Below are 20,115 nucleotides of genomic sequence, written 5' to 3' on the forward strand. Positions count from 1 at the left end.
TCACCACTGACCAGAAACTGAATTGGATGAACCACTTAAATGCTTTGGCTATAACATCAGGTCAGAGGCTGGTCATTCTGCAGTAACTAACTCATTTCCTGAATCCTCAAAGCCTTTCCACCATCTACAACACTTAAGTTCAATACCATCCAGGACATAGCACCACACCTGATTAGCACCTATCCAGTCTCAAACACACACACCTTCTCCACCAGTGCACTGTGAATGCAGTGTGGACCATCTACAAGACACACTTGCCATGCCTTCTTTAGTTCCGAACCATGAGTTCTACCACCTAGGACAAGGGCAGCAGGTACATGGGAAAACTACCATCTGCAAGTTCTGAGTCATACATCATTCTGAATTGGAAATGTATCATCGCTGGGTTAAAATCCTGAAACTCCATACAGAAGAGCACTGTGGATGTAGCCACACCACACAGATTGCAATGCATCACCTCCATCTTCTCAAACGCAATTGGAAAGGGCAAAGGTTCCATTTTGTGTGCGTTCTGAGCTGTTGAAGCACAACTACATGGAACTTGTACGATTTAGTTACATAATTAACTATTTAACTTCCTCTGTTGGTTGGTACTCTTCTATAATTGGATGCTAAGTAGAGCGTACGAATATGGCAAGATCTCATTCAATTTCTCCGTATCATTCACGGTGTAAGTGTTTTCCCATTTTTTCTCTTCTGAGCCATTTATTCAAGTTCAGTTTTATCCCAGAGTTACAACCATGTAGATATTTTATCGGTTTATCAGTTCTGTTGAAGGGCCATGAGGACTCGAAACGTCAACTCTTTTCTTCTCTGCCGATGCTGCCAGACCTGCTGAGTTTTTCCAGGTAATTCTGTTTTTGTTTTAGATATTTTATCGAACTAGTTCTGCGTATCCCTGACCACCTCATCACTGACCACCTCATCAACTAATTTCCACTGCGTCCCACTCTTACCCATTACATTAAATTAAAGTTTAATAATTCTGAGTGTAAATGCCCACAACATTCCTCAAACTAAGTGGGTGTCCCCCGCTTCCCACCCTTCAGCTCACCGACAATCCTGCATCTTAACAAGTGTCAAAGTGATTAACAAGAAAGAACTGTACACTCGACTTCATCCAGATCTTCACAGGCTCCACTTAACTAAGGTCACGAACTGCCTCGACAGGCCCCAACTCCCCAACATCCTACAAACACCGTCAGCAACCAACTCTTCGGCGGTTAACACCGACCCATCACCTGTTCGGCAGGAAATATATTTATCCAAACCCCAACGCCAATTTGCGACTCCCACCCACTCTTCTGTAAATTCAAAGACTGAGACCCGGAACGGAATCCGCCCGGACTATTGACTCCGAGACTAAGCTTCCGGGAACTCAAAAGGCGACGGACAGAAGAACAATCTCATTGGATGGATCATTTCCGGCGGGATTTTCAGAAAAAAGACTAATTAAAAACGGCGGCTAAAGTAATGTACAAGAATCACAGTGAGTGTTAACTGGTGTTGAAATGCACAGACCCTCTGTCTCTCCCCCTTATGGTGGATGGACAGCAGCAACTATAATTTTGCCAAAAACAGAATCCTGCGGTTGCTGGAAATCTGAAATGAAAACAGAAAATGTTGGAAATACTCAGCAGTTATGGCAGCAATTGTGTTAGAGAGAGAGAAACTGAGTTAACATTTCAGGTCTGTGACCTTCCATTAGAACTTGGAAGTTAGAGATATAATAGGTTTTGAGCAAGGATAGAAGGAAGGTCTGTGCTAGGGTAAAAGCCAGGGGAGATTTAATAATGAGTTCGTTTTCCAGACCCAAAGGGAATGGAGATGGGACAAGAAAAGGAATAAAAGATGTGCCTAGAGCAGGTGTGCTGTTAATAGAAAGAGAAAAATCAAAGAAAAGGAAATAAAATGGGCACCAAGATTTTGGCCTGAAATTGTTTAACTCAAAGTTGAGTCCAGATGGCTGAAAAGTGCCTAATTCAAAGTCCTAATGCTTATGTTGAACCTCACTGGAACAGTGCAATAGGCTGAGGACAGAAATATCAGCATGAGAGCAAGATAGACAAGTAAAATAGCAAGACCCTGGAAGTTTGGGATCATGCTTGCAGACAGAATGGAGGTGTTCTGCAAAGCGGTCACTCAATCTACATTTGGTTTTCCTGATTTAGAGGAGACCAACTGTGAGCAGTGGATATAATATTCCAAATTGAAAGAAGTACATGTAAATCACTTTCACACGGAAAGAGCATTTGGGACCTCGGATGATGAAGAAAGAGGATGTAAAAGGGCAGGTGTTACATCTCTTGCATTTGTATGGAAAGGTGCTGTGGGAAGGGGGTGAGGTGTTGGGGGTGACTGAGGAGTGGATTACAGAGGGAATGGTCCCTTTGGAATGCTGAAAGGGGTAGGGAGGGGAAGGTGTTTTTGGTGGTGGCATCATCCTGAAAGTGTGGAAGTGGCAAAAAAATGACCTACTGAATATGGAAGTTGGTGGGATGGAAGGTGAGGACAAGAGCCCTATTATGGCTCTGGGAGGAAGAGGAAGGGGTGAGAGAAGTGTGGCGGACACGACTGACGGCCCTGTTTAGCTATTGGGCGGGGGCGGGGGGGGTGGGGGGGGGGGGGTGGTGATGGTCAGGTGGCAGGGGGAGGAATCTTCGATTGAAGGAAAAAGATGATATCTCAGAAGCACTGTTGTGGAAGGTTGCCTCATCAGAACAGATATGATGGAGACAGAAGAACTGGGAAAATGAAATGGAGTCCTTACAGGATGAGGAAGTGCTGTTGAGATAGCTTTGGGAATCATTGAGCTAATAGTGAATATTAATTGATTTCTTATTGCCAGAAATGGAGACAGAGAAGTCAAGCAAGGGAAAGGAAGAGTCGGAGATGGACCATGTGAAACTGAGATAAGGGTGGAAGAACAGTTGATAAAGTTTTCCAATTCAGTGCAAAAGAAGGAAACAGCACGGATACAATCATCAATGTAATGGAAAAAGAATTGAGGGAGGGAGCCCTGAGTAGAATGAGAACATGAATTGTTTGATGTAGCTTACTAAAATGCAGGCATAGCTAGGACCACGCAGGTACCCATAGCAACATCTTTCATTTGGGGGAAGTGAGTGGAGTTGAAGGAGAAGTTGTTCAGAGTGAGAACCAGCTCAGTCAGACAGAGGAGAGTGGTTTGGCCTCCATTCGACGAAGGAGAGGGAGCTGTCAAACAATCCTGGTGAAGGATGGAGGTGTAGAAAGATTGGACGGCCATGGTAAAGAAGAGACGGTTAGGGCCAGGAAATTGGAAACTTTAAAAGTGATGGAGGGCATCAGAATAGTCATGGATGTAGGTAGGGGGAGACTTGACAAGGGGAGAAAAAATAGAGTTAAGGTAGGACAAATCAGTTCAGTAGGGCAGGAACAGCAACGATAGATCTACCAGGGTAGTCCAGTTTATAAATCTTGGGCAGCAGTGAGAAGTGATCTGTACAGGGTTGGGGAATGAAGAGGTGGGAAGATCACTGCAGGAGATGAGGTCGGTGACTGTTCTGGAAAGGATAGCTTGATGTTTGGTGGTGGGGTCATGGTCCGGGGGAGATAGAGGGAAATGCCAGAGAGTTGGCATTCAGTCTTTGAAAGGTAGAGGTCAGTTCACCAGACAACAACACCCCTTTGTCAGCAGGTTTGATAACAATGTCAGGGTTAGACCTGGGAGAATGGAGTGCAGAAATTCAGAAGGAGACAGGTTAGAGTGAGTGAGGGGAGCAGAGAAATTGAAATGGCTGATGTCAGGCTGGCAATTCTCAGTGAAAAGATCAAAAGCGGATTGAGAGGACAGAGGGAGAGATCATATTGGAGATGAGTGGGGTGGAGGAGTGGGATGGGCCCTGCCCAAAGAAGTGAGGTGAAGGTGATGGAAGAAGATACCAAGCTTGAAATTTATTAAGGTGAGGGCATGATGGAATAAAGCTGAGTCCTTTGCTAAGGACAGATCAGAGGAAGGTCAGAGAGTATCGTGAATACACAGCAAGCAGCAAGATTAGATGAAGAAGTGGGCTCAAAGGGAAGAGAAGGGAGGAAGGATCCAGAATGGCATCAGCACTCGAGTTGTTGGAGCTTGCGATCCTTAACATCTGAAGAAAGAGAAAAAACTATAATTTTACATTCAGGTTAAGCTAGTTAATTGTATCAAGAGTAGCTGAGTATTTTGCTGTGATGCCCCCTTTGTAAATTGAGAGTCTGGTATTGAGTTCCACATTCCATGGTTTTGTCTGGGTGACCACCATAGTGGGGCATAATTTTGTATGGCGGGGCATCTAATAGGGTCTGCTGTTGGTTAGACCAGCCCTTGCATGTTTAGGATCTTAAATTTTTTTGTATGGCAATTTACTGAACGTGTATGCTGATAACCCAGTGGAAAGTGAACCTGGATGTCTGGAATCTGAACTGGGCAAGCAGCTATAGTTTTGCTAATCCATATTGAAAGATTGTGAAATTAACTTGGACTAAGAAGGAATTGTAAATTCAAATGGGTGAATTCAATGTTAAATAAAGTATCGAAAGAAAAATAAGGAGAGAAAGATCAAATTAAGAGATAAAGAAAAAAGGAAAGTTATTAAAAACAAGTAATCTTAAAATGTTATATTTTAAAATCTTCAACAGTTGAAACCTGATGGAATGTGTACTCCACACTTTTCATAGTTAATTTTCAATGCCAGGGGTGTTGATTGGCTGTAATTAAAACTTGTCACATCGTTAGCAAGTTAAATTATGTCATTTTAAGTCTATGGTCAGTTTAGTTCCTATTCACTCTGTAAATACAGGAAATTCAATGGTGAGGCAGAAAGCGAGATATAGTTTATGAATCTAACAGCATGTTAATGTCAATAATTGTATTGTCACGACTCACTGGGGATAGTGCACTGTAATATCAAGCCTCACTGTTCCCCGAACCGCGACAAATATGAAAAGTTTGACCAAACCACCAGATTGCCCCAATTCTACCTAACTGTGTAATTTAGGTTAACAGAATAGGAGCACCAGGTTTGTAAACTTAATGAGTAAATAACTGCTTATTGAACAAATTGTCCTTAACTAGTGGCAAAAGAAAGAAGTATGAACTACTAACTTCTAACTCAATAACTTAAACTCTACCCCTACACAAACACACAGACACATATAAGACACACAAAACGTGGATTTTAAGGGTGAGATAAAACTGTGCAAAAGCACCAATCTGGTGTGCAGGATTAGTTGGGTTGATTGTGATTGATATCTTCCAAATTCCTTGCAGTTTGCTGTTGATGAGACAAGGTGGTCTCCCAGCACTTTCCATCTGTGGTTCACTGGGTGTAAAAACCTGCTTTTCATTGTCTCTACGGGATATTTTCCCCTTTTTCCTCTTGACAGAGAAAGCAGGTTACAGAGATGTAAGGGTTAGCCAGCTACCTATTATGGCAGAATTGCTGGAATCTTACAAATACAGGAGAGAGGGGTTTCAGTATGTTGAGGAAGAATGAGTCTGAAGCTAACCTGCACTTTAAAACCAGTTTATTTCCAAGACAGCGAAACAAAGTCACAGATTCTCCCAGACACCAAGAGTGAACTGGTTTATATACTCTTGCAGTGATTCCCTAATCCTTCTGCAGTTGCAGACAGCTGAGCTTAATTACCAATTTAAAACACATTCTGTTGCAGCACAATTTCAACATTAACATGGCGAGAGGTGCATCTAGAACATCAGTTTTTGGATTTCTGTATTTAATATTGCATCTGCCCTTGCCTGAAGTTGCTGTAACATTTACACATAACAGTGAGTGCCATTCACCTAACCATTATTTTGACAGAAAATTATGGGGCAATGATTCTTCAAGTGTCAGCTTGGTTCAGTCAGAAGATTCCAAGCCTCCAACAGACTTAAGCTCAAGTTCTAGGAAGGTGCTTCTGTGCATTACTATTTGGAGCGTTGCATTATTTGAGATGGCGCCTTTCCAACGAGACATTCATCCAAGGTGCCATTCACCTATTAAGGTGCACATAAAAGATCCCATAGCTCATTTCAAAGAAGAACAGAGTGGTCCAGATTTTGCAGTCAGCGTTAAAGTGACAGAACTCACCACTGATCTCTGAGAAAGCTGCCTACAAAGCTCTAACGGACTCTGTGGCGTGGATTTTCCCTTGCCCGTGTTTGTTTGAATCTAGCACCAAATCAAGGGGATTTCTAGGTGTCAGTCAAAAGTGATGTCATCAAGCAGGGTAAGCAGCCAGTTACGTTGAAGTATCCTGACAGACAATAAAGCAGGAAGTAAATGCAATTATTATCCTTCATTTTTAATTAAGTTTTACAGGAAGCAAAATAAATGATTGGCACATACACATGGGATTAAATTAAAAGCTGAAATATCAGAATGTTAAAAATGTAAAGTGTATTTTTTTTTAATTATAATGGAGAAATTTGACAATCCACAAACAAAATTATTTTTCCAAGGTCAGAGAGGTCATAAAGCAGTAATTATAAACCTTGTATGCCATTTAAAAACCCCGTTCCTTCTCAATCAACAAAGTGGAATTTTTTCAACAAGACTAATAAGAACAACAACAACAACTTGTATTAAGGAGGTATTGGGTCAGATGAACAAAAACTTGGTCAAAGAGGGAGGTTTAGAGAGTTTTTTTTAAGGAAGAAAGTGAGGTAGAGAGGTGTAGGGTCCTTGGCAACTGCAGGCTTGACCATCTCTGGTAGTGCAATTAAAATTGGGAACAAAAGGCCAGAATTAGAGGAGCACAGATATCTTGTAGGAGATTTCAGAGATAGGGAGGGGCAAAGCCATGGGCAGATTTAAACACAAGGATGAGATTTTTAAAGTCAAGATGTTGCTTGACTGGGAACCAGTGTAGGTCAGTGAGTACAGTGGATGATAAGGGAGCAGGGCTTGTTGTGAGTTAAAACACAGGCAGCAGAGTTTTGGATGACCTCAATTTACAGGAGGGTGGAATGTGGGAGACCAATCAGATGTCTGTTAGAATAGTCAAGTCGAGAAGTCACAAAGGATTAGGGTTTCTGCAACAGATTATTTGTGATGGGGGCAAAGCCAACTGATGATACAAGGGTGGAAATAGGCGATCTTAGTGATGGTGCAAACATAAGGTTGGAAGCACACGGTACTATCAAATATGATACCAAGGTTGTGAATAGACTGGTTTAATTTCATTGTTATCAAGGAGAGGGATGAAGAAAGTAACTAGGGAGCAGAGTTTGGTGTGGGGAGGAGAGTTTGGTGCGGGGACCAAAAACAATGGCTTCAGTCTTCCCAATATTTAATTTAACAGCATAAAAGGGCAAGTTCTTATCAGTTCAGTGATTTCTAAATTTATTGCAGCATGGGGAACTTCAACAGAACATCTTATGGAGAAGCGTAAAATCAGTGACAGCAACTTCTGAAATTCCAGGTTTAAGTGCACTTGTGTAGATTCCAGAAGTTGCTGTGAGTTTAAGCTGAACGCTAATAGTCCCACTAAATCTGAGCCAGAGTTTCAAATAACCAAAAAAATGCTTAACTGGTCATTTATCTCATTGCTGTTTGTGGGACTTTGGAGTATGCAAATTGGCTGCTATATCTGCCTACAAGGCAACAGTAACTACACTTCTGAAATACTTTGCAGATTATGAAATGCTTTGAGATGTTCTATGTAAGGTATTTGTAAGTGAAACCTTTGTTCCTTTATGTCACAGATGAATTTCCTATGGTTTATTTACAAAATAGTTTAATGTTTAGAGAAAGCAGTTTCATTTCAAATGGATAGCAGCTCCAGTAATCATTGTGGTTCCTTCTGCAGTTTCATTCAATGTTACAGGAAAATAGCATTGCTCATTTGAGGTTTGTAACTGTGAAATCCATATCTAAGGCTTTGTAGCGTGAACAATTTTGTACTGAAGACAAATTCAAATAAATATCAGTCTAACATCAGTTGACTCGCTATAAACATTGTCCATTCCATATTTGAACATTTTGACTGAAGAATTTCACTATCGTGACTTAATCTAATACAAACACGTTATTAATTATATGTTTGTGTTGCTTTTTTTCCCCCCAGGAAACCAGATGAATGGGAAGAGATCCTTTGTTATTGCCTCAATATTATGTCTTCATGACACTTGTTTTCTATATCCAGCTTGTCACAAATGTGGATCTCGATTACTTTTAAATTTTGGCAGGTATGAAGTTAAACTGACAATGTTTTCAGATGAAAATAATATTACAATACATCACACAATTTCATATTTTTTCCGTATTTCTCTTTCTTCTATTTAAACCTCTGCGCATGTATTTTAAAATATAGCTTTCTTTTGCTCTTTAGATTCTTGTTACATCTAACAAGAATCTATGAAGATTCATAGAACTTGTTTTGTGGTCCTCTGTTATACCTGGCCTAGAGTGACATTTGAAAATACTGAAAGAATCACCCTGGTGACTCTGGGGATGTTCTTCCCTGTGAGAAATTTCTCATCTTGACAATCAAATTAAAATTGGGAGTTTACTGTATGAGAAATCCTAGATTAACCCCATGTTTATTATTTGTGACAAAGCAAATTGACATATCAACACATTGCATAATTATTTCTTTCCATATTTTGTAGCATCCTGGAGAATTCATAATGATCTGGGAATATAATTTATATTTCATAAACTTACCCGATGAGTTACAAGAAACAGTGGAGATTATAAATCATATCTTATGAGTTCAAGCTCCCATCAATGATTAGCACACAATATAGGCCAACGTTTCAGTGGTATCGAGGGAATACTATTTGTTTTCACAGCATCTTTTAGGTGAGACATTATATGAACACAAATGCCTGTGAATGTAAAAAATCCAATGGCATTATTCAAAAAAGAACAATTTTATTTTTGTCTAAACCATCTAGTCTCAATCAACGCCGTTTAAAGACAAGAACTTCAATTTATATAGCACACTTAATATAGTAAAACAACCTAACACGTGTCACAGGAGTGTTATCAGACAAAAAAAGAAAGGCTTGCATTCATATAGTGCCTTTCATGACCATCAGACACCCCAAAGTGCTTTATAGCCAATTAAGTTTTTTTTTTGAAGTGTTATCACGGTGTGGTGTAGAAAAATTGGACACAGAGCTACGTGGAGGAGATATTAGGACATGTGACCTTGGCCAAAAGGGGTAGAATTTAAGGAGTATCTTAAAGGAGGAGAGAGAGGTGGCAGCAGAGTGGCTTAGCAAGGGAATTCAGAACCTGGGGCCTGGACAGCTAAAGACATGGCCATCAATGAAGTGCAAAGGAAATCTGGAATTGGAAGAATGTAGAGTTTAGAGGGTTATAGGACTGAGGACCTGACAGAGATAGGGATAGGCAAGGCCATTGGAGGGATTTGAACATTGAATGAGAATTTTAAATTCAAGGTTTTGCTGGACCCTGAGTCAATGTACAGCAGTGATCACAGGGTGTGCTGGGTGAGCATGACTTGGTGTGAATTAGGATATAGACAACAGAGTTTTGGTTGACCCCAAGTTAACAGAAGGTGAAGGAAGAAAAGCTGACTGAAAGATGTTGGAATAGTTGATTCTGAAGATAGCTAAAACATGGATAGGGATTGCAGCTGCAGGTGGTCTAAAGGTGGCATAAAGATGAGCAGTATAATGGAGGTGATGGAGAAGATGTAGGATCGGAAATCCAGCTCAAGGTCAAGTAGGAGTTTAAGTTTGTCTACTAGTTTAACAGGCTACTTAAGTTTAGCTGGCAATTAATCTGATTTGCTGTTTGTGGGATCTTGCTGTATTTATCTACATAATTACATCATATAAAAAAAAAGATATGCACTGTGTGATGTCCTGTGGATATGATTAGATGATGTATAAATGCAAGTTCTATCATATCTCATCAATCTTTGTAATGTTTTGTTTTGAATTTAATGGTTAAACTTAACTATATATTGAGATTCATTGAAAAGTCTTTAAGATACTTTTCACTGACCTGTTTTCAGGTTGTACTATTTACTATAACATTATTAATTATCACAATACCTTTACACCAAGTGCATCAACATTTCATCTGTTTGATTTACCAGTTCATGCCCTGTGGCATTGTAAAATAAAAGTCAAAAGTAATTATTTTTGTATATCTCCATGATATTTAAGCAAATGCAATATGTACCTGCCAAATATAACTTTTATCAGAAAGTATGAGTGGCAAAGTTGTCAAGTCAAATATTGTATCCAAGGGATCCTTGGTTACATATCACATAGTAAAGTGTGAGTGAGAAGCAAAGACTAGAGGATTATTTCTATACTAAGCAGTCACCCATCATCTGTTTAAAACACTACTTTTTGTACAATATTTCTAACCCATATGTCTCAATTGATGGGGAGTACTATTCCTTATTCAGTTGTTCCACATCCACCTCTATGCTAACCTAAAGTACTGGTGTCCAATGAAGTCAATAGAGCTGCTCTAAAGTATGATTACACCAAAAACAATTGAAGAAAATACAAACAACATATTGTACACAGGTGAGGATGTTTCACAATAGTAGAAAATAGTGATAACATTCCTCATATAATTAAATAAATACCATGTACGTAAAGTATTCTCCAATGATGGTGTTATATTCTATTGTGCTTCCAGTGATTCATCTTTTTCTGTGTGTGTGACATTAGAATTTCTGCACTTGGAACATTTTATCCAAAACTAATTTAAAAAAAAAACATTTCCTGTAATTTGAATATGCTGTGATGTCTTTCAAATATGAATTTAATATTATATATAATAAAAAGCAGGACAAATCCGACCAATTACCAGGGCCAACTACCAGTCCATCAGTCAACTCTCAATCATCAGCAGAGTGATGGAAGGTGTTGTTGACAGTGCTTTCAAGCAGTAGCAGCAACCTACTCACCAATGCTCAATATGGGTTCTGCTAGGGCCCCTCAGCTCCAGATCTCATTACAGGTTTGGTCCAAATCTGAACAAAAGAACTGAACTCCAGAGGTGAGTTGAGAGTGATTTCCCTTGACAACAAGGCTGTATTTGACAATATGACATCAAGGAGCCTATCAAAATGAGGCCAAAGGGAACTGGGGACTCTATTGGTTGGAGTCATACCTAGTGAAAAGGAAGATGATTGTGATTGTTGCAGGCCAATCATCTCAGCCCTAGGACATCACTGCAGGAGTTCCTCAAATTAGTATCCTAAGCCCAACCATCTTCAGCTGCTTCATTAATAACCTTCCTTCCAGCATTTGGTCAGAATTGGAGATGTTCATTAATGATTGCACCATTCATAACTGCTCAGATACTGAAAGAGTTACTGAATCAGTCCATGCTCATGTGCAGCAAGACCTGAACAACATTCAGGCTTGGGATGATAACTGGCAAGTGACATTCAAGCCACACAAGTGCCAGGCAGTAATCATCTCCAACAAGATAGAATATAACCATCTCCCCTTGACATTCTAAGACATTAACATCGCTGAATCCCCCACCATAAACATCCTAGAGGTTACCATTGACCGAAAAGTGAACTGGATCAGCCATATAAATATGTGATGACAATAGTAGGTCAGGCTGGGAATTCAATGGCGATTAACTCACCTACTGACTCCTCATCTAAAAGGCATAAGTGAAGAATGTGATTGAATACACACTGCTTGCCACTACCCAGGACAAAGCAGCCTGCTTGATTGGCACCCCATCCAGCAAATTAAACATTCACTCCCTTCACCACTGAAGCACGGTGGCAACCGTGTGTACCATCTATACGATACACAGAAGCAACTTACCAATGTTCTTTGGATAACATTTTTCATACCCGTGACTTCTATCACCTAGAAGGACGAGGGCAGCAGATTCATGGGAGCACCATCACCTTTAAGTTCTCCAGGCCACACACCATCCTGACCTGAACCTATATTGTCATTCCTTCACTATCACTGGATCAAATCCTAGAACATCCCCCCCCTAAAGCACTATGAGTGTACATACGTCACACTGCCACCTTCTCGAGGGCAATTAGAGATAGGCAATAAATGCTGGCTTTGCTAGCAATGCAACATCCCAAGAACAAATTTTTAAAACTTCAACATTAAGTAACCTTCTGTAGAATTTTCAATATTTTGTACAGTATTTCCCATGTCAAAGGCCTGAATGAATTGTTTGCATTTTACTTCTGTGCGTATGGAGCTTCCATATGAATTTTAAATAAGCATCTTGGCAATTGCTTCCTTTTGACAATTTGTAACATACTGGATTTAGTTTTTTGCTCATGAAAGTTGTTCTTATACGGTCTTTGACAATCGTGGGTGAATCGTGTACATGTGCATTCAATTCTCTCAGTCTCATGATGTGCAGTGCAGTTTTCTATTTACCACATGAAGCATAAGAAATGCATACGTCTTGTGAAAACTGAATTATAGTGACCTTCTGTCCACCAATTTTTCTGTAGGTTCCATTGCCCAAAGCCTGCCTGTGTCTCCACAGCACAGAATACAAATTACAGGTACAGACTTTCTGTTAAAGTTGCCGGGAAAAATGACATATTTAATATTACTGTCTTCGGGAGTTGTCTCGAACCTTATTTTGGAACAACAGCAGGATGTCTACACAGGTAAAAATTTAATATCTTAAAATATCTTGGTAACATCATCTGCCCTGTTTTATTTATTATCATCAAAGAATAACCTATTATTGAAACATAATAATTAGACCCCTTTAACAATTTAAGTAAAAAGAAAGCCTAAAGTATTTTGAATGCTGAAAGAAATGCGACCTGTGTTTTCCATGCCTTTCCCTGGGATCAAATGGCGGAGAAATTACAAGATATTATCAGTTATATTTCTATTCAATCTGTAGAAACAAAAGCTTAAATAACAACATGAAAGTCTAGTTAACGTTTCGAGTCCATATGACTCTTCATCAGAAATGATGCTGTCAGACCTGCTGAGTTTTTCCAGCTATTTTTGTTTTTGTTTCAGATTTCCAGCATCCGTAGCATTTTGCTTTTAACACAAAAGTCTAAATTAACTATCCATAGTGGAAACTAGAGTGGTAAAGATCAGATTGCAATTTTTTATTGAAAATTATGAATTTAGTTATTCAGAACACCTATTTGATCAGGTAGCTTATTAAATACAGTTTTTCTTTAATATAGCCCTTTGCCAGGGTCATGCAAGTGCTGTCTCATGTAATGAGCAACTTTGTTCTGCAATGAGGTTTAAAGGGATGCATGTCAGAAAAAGGATTATGTGAGATTAGTGCCCAAGTACAGCACAGGTTGTCTTAAATGAGAGCATGAACATGTAGCATTAAGGATCTTTTTGCTGGCATAGTAGTTAGTGCTTGTTATTTGTCACATTTAATGGAGGCCATGATCAGCATGCTATGACAACAGTGCACTAAACAAGTTACAAACATAAACATACCTATTCAGTTAGAAAGTGGAACATTTGGTAAATTTCCTAAAGCAAAATATTGAGGATGCTGGAAATCTGAAATATAAACAGAAAATGCTGGAAATACTCAGTCGGTCTGGCAGCATCTGTGAAGAGAGAAGCAGAGTTAACATATCAAGTTGTGATCTTTCATCTGTTCTGAATTCTATTGTGGAGACTTTTCCCTGATTCACATTGATTTCAGTTTTGCCAGGACTCCTTGATGCCACATTCACTCAATTGCTGCCTTGATGTCAAGGGTCATCATTCTCTCCTCATCTCTAGAATTCAGCCCTTTTGTCCATGTTTGGGACCAAGGCTGTAATGAGGTCTGGAGCCAAATGGCCCAAGCAGAGCTCAAACTGAGCATTGGTGAGCCGATTATTGGTTAGTAAGTACCACTTGGAAGGTGTTATCAACGTTGCTATCGTCACTTTTCTGATAATTGAAAGTAGGTTGATAGGGCAATAATTGGCAATAGTTTGTCCTGCTTTTTGTGATCAGGGCATACCTGGGCAATTTCCACTTTGTCATGTGGATCCTGTGTTGTAGCTGTACAGGAACTGCTTGGCTAGGAGTAGGGCTTGTTCTGGAGCAAAATCTTCTTACCAAAGCCAAGATGTTGTCAGGGCTCATAGCCTTTGCTGTATCCAGTACAATCAGTCATTTCTTGATATTTTGTGGAATTAATCAAATTGGCTCAAGACTGGTTTCTGTGGGGATCTCAGGGAGAGGCTGAGATAGATCATTCACTTGGCACTTGTGGCTGAAGGTGAGTGCGCTTGTACTTAAGTGCTGGACTCCCACATCATTAAGGATGGAATGTTTTTGGAGCCTCCTCCTCCTCCTCCAATTACTTGTTCAATAATCTGCCATCATTCACAACTAGATGTGGCAGGACTGCAGAGTTTTGATCTATTTGTTGAGAGTTTGCTCAACTCTGTCTATAGCATGTTGCTTCTACTGTTGAGCATGCATGTAGTCCCATGTTAAATTACTATACCTGTTCCAGCTGTTGGCCACTTATCTTGACTACTTTCTCCCCATTATTTCTTCTAATACTTATAACTTTGGTCTTTTTTACATTAATTTTCATTCTGTAAGCTTTCTCCACTATTCATTCTATCCATTAGTATCTATAGATCTTCAGTTGAGCTAGCCACTAGGACCTGGCTGTCTGCAAATCTTGCCACCTTCAGTAATTGACCTCTTACTTTGACTTTCTGTACTTCATTGTTACAAATTAGAGGTTTTATGAGATTTTGATTAGGGGCTGTTTTTAATTTAGGATAAAATGGAGGAATGAAGGGGTTATGTGACCTATTCTGAATTCTACTGATAACAAGCCTGCGTGGCTTGTGTGTTAAATATTAAAGGGGCACCCAGTTTGTTTTACTGGGAAGGAGGTGCTAGGTGTTCACGCTTGTAAACAGTGACCAAAGCATTTGTGCTGACAGTGGACAGACTGTTAGTCTCCAAAAGCCCTGGGAGTTGTTAGAAATGTCAGCTCTTATAAATAGTTATTCTTTAAATGGTCTATTTAGTTTCAAGATAGAATGAAGTTGGGAGTCTAGGGATGGCTAATTAGCATTTCCACCTGCATACAAAGCTCATGTGATTCATGTTGTTATGGAGATGGGCTTTGAGAGGAGACAAGTCCATTGGCAGCCATGTAGGATCGGGTTGCAGGTATTTTCTCAAAATATCACTGAACCTCACATCAGGGTCAGTCTGACAGATTGCAGAGAGAGAGAGAGAGAGCTAAGAGATAAAGGCAGCAAGTCTCTTTGATTAACCATGCAAGAACGCAGGTAGGAGCTTGCATTTGAATTGAAAACACCAAATTTGTAATGATTTAAATGAGACTGGAAGATTTGCCTAGTTTTGGCTAGAGGGAGAAATCTCCTGGATAGCCTTCACCATAAAAGCCAGTTCAGGGATTAGAAGTTATCCGGCTAGAAAAGGAAAAGAAGGGAAGCAAGCCCTCGGGAGCTAAGAAGTACTTCGGACTGGTTTCAGCAGAATAGTGTGTCTACTTACAGGACAGAGTAAAACATAACAATGGGGGGAGTTTTCAGTCAAGTTAAAGTATTAACAAGGGAAGTTCCTTATAAAATAGTGTTTAGTCAATGTTGCTTTTAGTTTGTTACAGTAAAAGTCTTAAAACTTGAAACCTTGTTGTGCAATTCCTTTAAGTTGGCCACTAGGAATCTGAATTTCTTTTCAAAAGTGATCAATCTCTAAAGAGATTGTGACATCATTTAGTGCTTTTTTTAAATCATGGCTTCCACATAGATGTTAATAAGACATGGTGATAGTAGACAGCCTTGTCTCACACTGTGTCTGAATGCACCAGATTCAGTTTCACCAAATACTGTTCTGATTGTAGAGTCTGACCCATGTACAGAGCTATAATCGATCTTCTATTTCTCCTGTCAACTCTGATCACCTACAGTACTTTCAACAGTTTTTACATCCTATCAGAGGATGGTGTTATGAATACATAACTCGAAGAACTATGTTTTTTAATTAGAAGGACATTGAATTATTTGTACACTTTCTTGGGAACTGATCTGGGTTTTTTTTAAAGGTTATAAATTCACTTTGGACTGTGGGCAAACTGCCTTTCCCAAGAAGTCACATGACTTCAGTTAAATGAGCAACAAGGCACCTGAGAAGATAATAACTATTTGTTTATTTAAACTTTAATTGTTGGAGAAAAAAATCTACTGCTTTCAGAGGCTGTGAGGCCCGTGTGATTTTCTGGAAACCACCTGACTGAGATGAGTTACTGTTTTGAACTTTTTTTTAAACTCAGTTTGGGAATAAACTGAAAGGGAGAAGGTTGCCCAACTCGCACTCTTCCTGTCTTGTCTGAAATTTAGTATGGTTATCAGTATCCAGCTGGAAATCTTAATTTGAATATAACTTGTCTGTATTTGGAAACCTAAGAAGCTGAGACAAGAGAGAGGTCCCAAAGACATTGATCCCACTCTGTTGTCCTCCACACCAAAGCCCCTTTGGAAAGAACTTCCAGACAACTACTGTGACCAGCAATCCGTCTTCTCACACAGGAACACCAGATCTACAGCATCAAAACCCTTTGAAGTTTATCCTTTTTTCATAAGTTTTCCTATTGGCCAAAAGGTGTTTTTTTTTTTCCCTTAAATGTCAACCTATTTTTTTTTGTCCTTTGTGTGTGTGTTGGCATTTAAAGGGGTATATAGGTCCTCTTCAGGATTACAAATTGCATGTTAACCAGTTTTTGCAACTAGCTGTTAAAAATAAGTTTAATTTCCAAATAAATCAACTATTCTGAGTTTTTTGAAAGAGAAACCTGGTTATAGTCTCTTTTATTCTGGTTCTAACAATAGCGAAAGTAAACAATTGGCCATTTTAGTGAGTGAATGAAACCTTTACACTTATGGTGCAACCTGTGGAGTAGTGGGGCTAAAGAAACTGTGCACTCCTCCCATCCCGGTTGTAACATAGATTGGAGGTTCTCCTGTGATTTGAAACATGGGCAATGGGTGATTGGGCGTGGAATAATAATAATTGGTAAAGGACAAGTGGACAGATACCAGGTTTCTTATACATTAGTAAACCAAAATGGGTTTGGAAGTTGCTAAGACTTTTTTCTAAAGATGGAAGATTTACCACTGACTGGTTTACAAAAAGTAACTAAGGCTAAACTAATGGAATTGACGGATAAATTGCAGTTAGAATGAATCATAGTGGCGAGGAAAGCAGACATAGATGAGGTAGTAACGCAGCATTTGAAATTGGAAGAGATACAAGAAAGACCACATTCTCCAGGGGATCAGTCAATTGAGTTAGCTAGGACTCGGTTGCAAATGAAGCAGCTTGAACACAAAAAAGAAGTGGAGAAGCTTAAACTTGAATAGGAAAGAGAATTGGAATTGAAAAAAAGGGGAAAAAGAGCAGGAAAAAGAACTGAAAAGGAAAGCGAGAATATTTAAGAAGCTAGAACTGAAATTTCAGGCAAGGGAGAAAGATAAAGAGAGCCAAAGGAGAGAGAGAATGTACGAGAACAGGAATACTAGCTTAGAATGCTGGAATTTAAAAATGAGGCCTCAGATGCTGAGGGAAGTTCTGATGATGAAAATCTACCCCCAAACCAAATCCCAGTAGGGAGATGTTTAAATTTGTACAAGCCCTTACAAAGTTTGAGGAAAGAGATGTAGAGGTATTCCTCATTTCATTTGAGAAAGTAGCTAAGCAAATGAAGTGGCCAAAAGAAAACTGAACACTGCTTCTGCAAAGTAGGTTGACAAGCAAAGCTCATGAGGTTTTCGCATCACTTTCAGAAGAGATTTCTATGCATTATGATGCATTAACAAAGGCGATTCTTAGTCTGTATGAGTTGGTCCCTGAGGCATACAGGCAGAAATTTGAAATTATAAGGAAACAGCTTGGGCCGACCTATATTGAATTTGAGAGGGTAAAGCAAGGTAATTTTGACCATTTGATATGGGCATTAGGGCTAAATGTCACATATGAAGCTCTCAGGGAAATAATTCTCCTGGAAAAATTTAAAAATTAATTTCCTCCAGTAGTTAGAACCCATTGTCGAAGACCAGCGGATTGAAACAGCTAGCCAGGCAGCGAAGATGGCTGATGATTGAGTTGGTCCATAATTCCAAATCCTTTTTCTGTCACCCACACAAACCCAAGAAGGTTAGAAGGTGAAAAGAAGGCAAGTAGCCAGGGAAGAGAAGGCTCAGCTGGGAATGTCCCGGAAACTCCTCCTCAGACCAGAAACGAAGGTGCTGAGGGTGGAAGTGATATTCAAAGGCCTAGGTGTTTCCATTGTAACAAGTATTTCCATTGTAACCGTCATGCAGACTGCTGGAAGTTGTATTGGAAATCCATGGGACTTATTGGGGTATGTGAGGGCGATTCAGAAAAAGGAGCCCTGACTGAAAATACAACGGATCAAGTTGTAGTGTTAACTACAGCTGTGAGATCAAGTGTGAACATTGCTGTGAATTAAGGGGAGGTGAATAAGATACATTAGGGTTATAAAGAATTTTTGTCAAGAGGAAAAGTAACCCCTTATCACTCAAATGAGTCAGCTAAATCTATAATTTTATTAAGGAATACAGAAACCACTCAAACCCTTTTGCTGGGGAAAGTCATAACTTTTCCATCAGAGAGTGCATTAAAAGCCAAAGTTTTAATAAATGGTATTGGCGGGGGTATAAACCCGTACTATTGTACCGGTGCACTTGTAGTGTGACCTAATGTCTGGGATAGTGACAGTAGGGGTTGTCCAGAAGTTACCTGTAGATGGAGTTGGCTTACTCCTGGGAAATGGTTTAGCATGAGCGAAGTAGCTTTTCTCATAATTAAGGAAACCCCAAATGAGGTTAAGGAGATGGAGCAGTTTACAGGAAAAGGTTACAGGAATTTTTCCTTTGTGTGTGGTGCCCTGAGCAATGGCTCAGCAAAGTCCATCATCGGAGGTCAAAGTGACACCAAAGACAGATATTCAATCAGCCGAAACCTTCTTTAGAGACTTGGATAATACGAAAGAAATGTTTAGTAAATCTTCTCGAATTGAGACTCAACAAGCTGATCCAGAGTTAAGTAAGGTAGCACAATCAGTCCAAACTGAAGCTAAAGCTGAGGGAGTTCCGGAATGTTGTTATGTTAAAAGGGGGATTCTGATGAGAAAGTGGGTACTTCCTCACAGACCTGAGACAAAGAGTGAATGGTTATTCATCAGTGCTACCACCTAAATATCATAAAGCGATATTACAGATAGCACATGAAATTCCTATGGGACGACACGTAGGGATACAGAAAACTTAAACACAGATAAACCGGCATTTTACTGGCCAGGTCTTCACAAGGATGTGGTGCAGTTTTGTAAAATGTGCCAGGTGGTGGGAAAACCACAACCTACAATCAAACCGGCACCCTTGATTCCCATACCATTTTTTGGTGAACCATTTAATAGGGTGTTAATGGACTGTGTGAGCCGCTATTGAAAATGAAAGCGGGAAAGCAGTATATCCTTACTATTATGGAAATGGCAGCTCAATTTCCAGAGACCATCCCTTGAGAACAATTACAGCTAACGTAGCGGTAGAGAAGTTAATCCAATTTTTTTACTCGATATGGATTATCAATGGAGATCCAGTCAGATCGAGTTTCCAATTTTATGTCTTAAAATTTTTCAAAATATAATGAGTAGTTTGGGTATAAAACAGTTAAAAGTCCACAGCGTACCATCCATAGACATAGGGAGCTTTAGCGAGGTACCATCAAACCCTTAAAACAATAATTAAATCATATTGTCATGAATCTCCCATGATTGGGACAAAGGACTGGACTTTCTTTTATTTGCTACCTGAGATTCCCCGCATGAATCTACAGCTTTTAGTCCTTTTGAATTAATTTATGGACATGAGGTAAGAGGCCGTCTGAAATTAATCAAAGAAAAGCTTTTAGGATAGAGGGGTGAATCCTCCATGTTAAATTATGTGCCCGTGTTCCGGGAAAGGCTCACAGGAGCCTGCAAAGTGGCTCAAAAACACAAAGTTTCACAAAGCAGATAAGCAAGCTGAGATCCAAGCATTTCAACCAGGGGATGAAGTGTTAGTGTTATAGCCTTTACAGGGGAAACCTCTGAA

At 39.6% G+C, this 20,115-nt stretch overlaps 1 protein-coding gene across 1 annotated transcript in view; it reads left to right on the forward strand.

Annotated features, from left to right (window-relative positions):
- The first annotated feature begins 1,372 nt into the window (after positions 1-1,372).
- ddias (DNA damage-induced apoptosis suppressor) overlaps positions 1,373-20,115 on the forward strand; it is a 37,878-nt gene continuing 19,135 nt past the window's right edge. The window contains exons 1-3 of the mRNA XM_041199887.1: positions 1,373-1,489; positions 8,092-8,212; positions 12,472-12,633. Of these exons, the coding sequence (XP_041055821.1) occupies positions 1,474-1,489; positions 8,092-8,212; positions 12,472-12,633 (299 nt within the window). The 5' untranslated portion in view covers positions 1,373-1,473. The remainder of the gene's footprint in view (positions 1,490-8,091; positions 8,213-12,471; positions 12,634-20,115) is intronic.

Source organism: Carcharodon carcharias, chromosome 11 (genome assembly GCF_017639515.1).
Source record: "Carcharodon carcharias isolate sCarCar2 chromosome 11, sCarCar2.pri, whole genome shotgun sequence".
Taxonomy (NCBI): Eukaryota; Metazoa; Chordata; class Chondrichthyes; order Lamniformes; family Lamnidae; genus Carcharodon; species Carcharodon carcharias.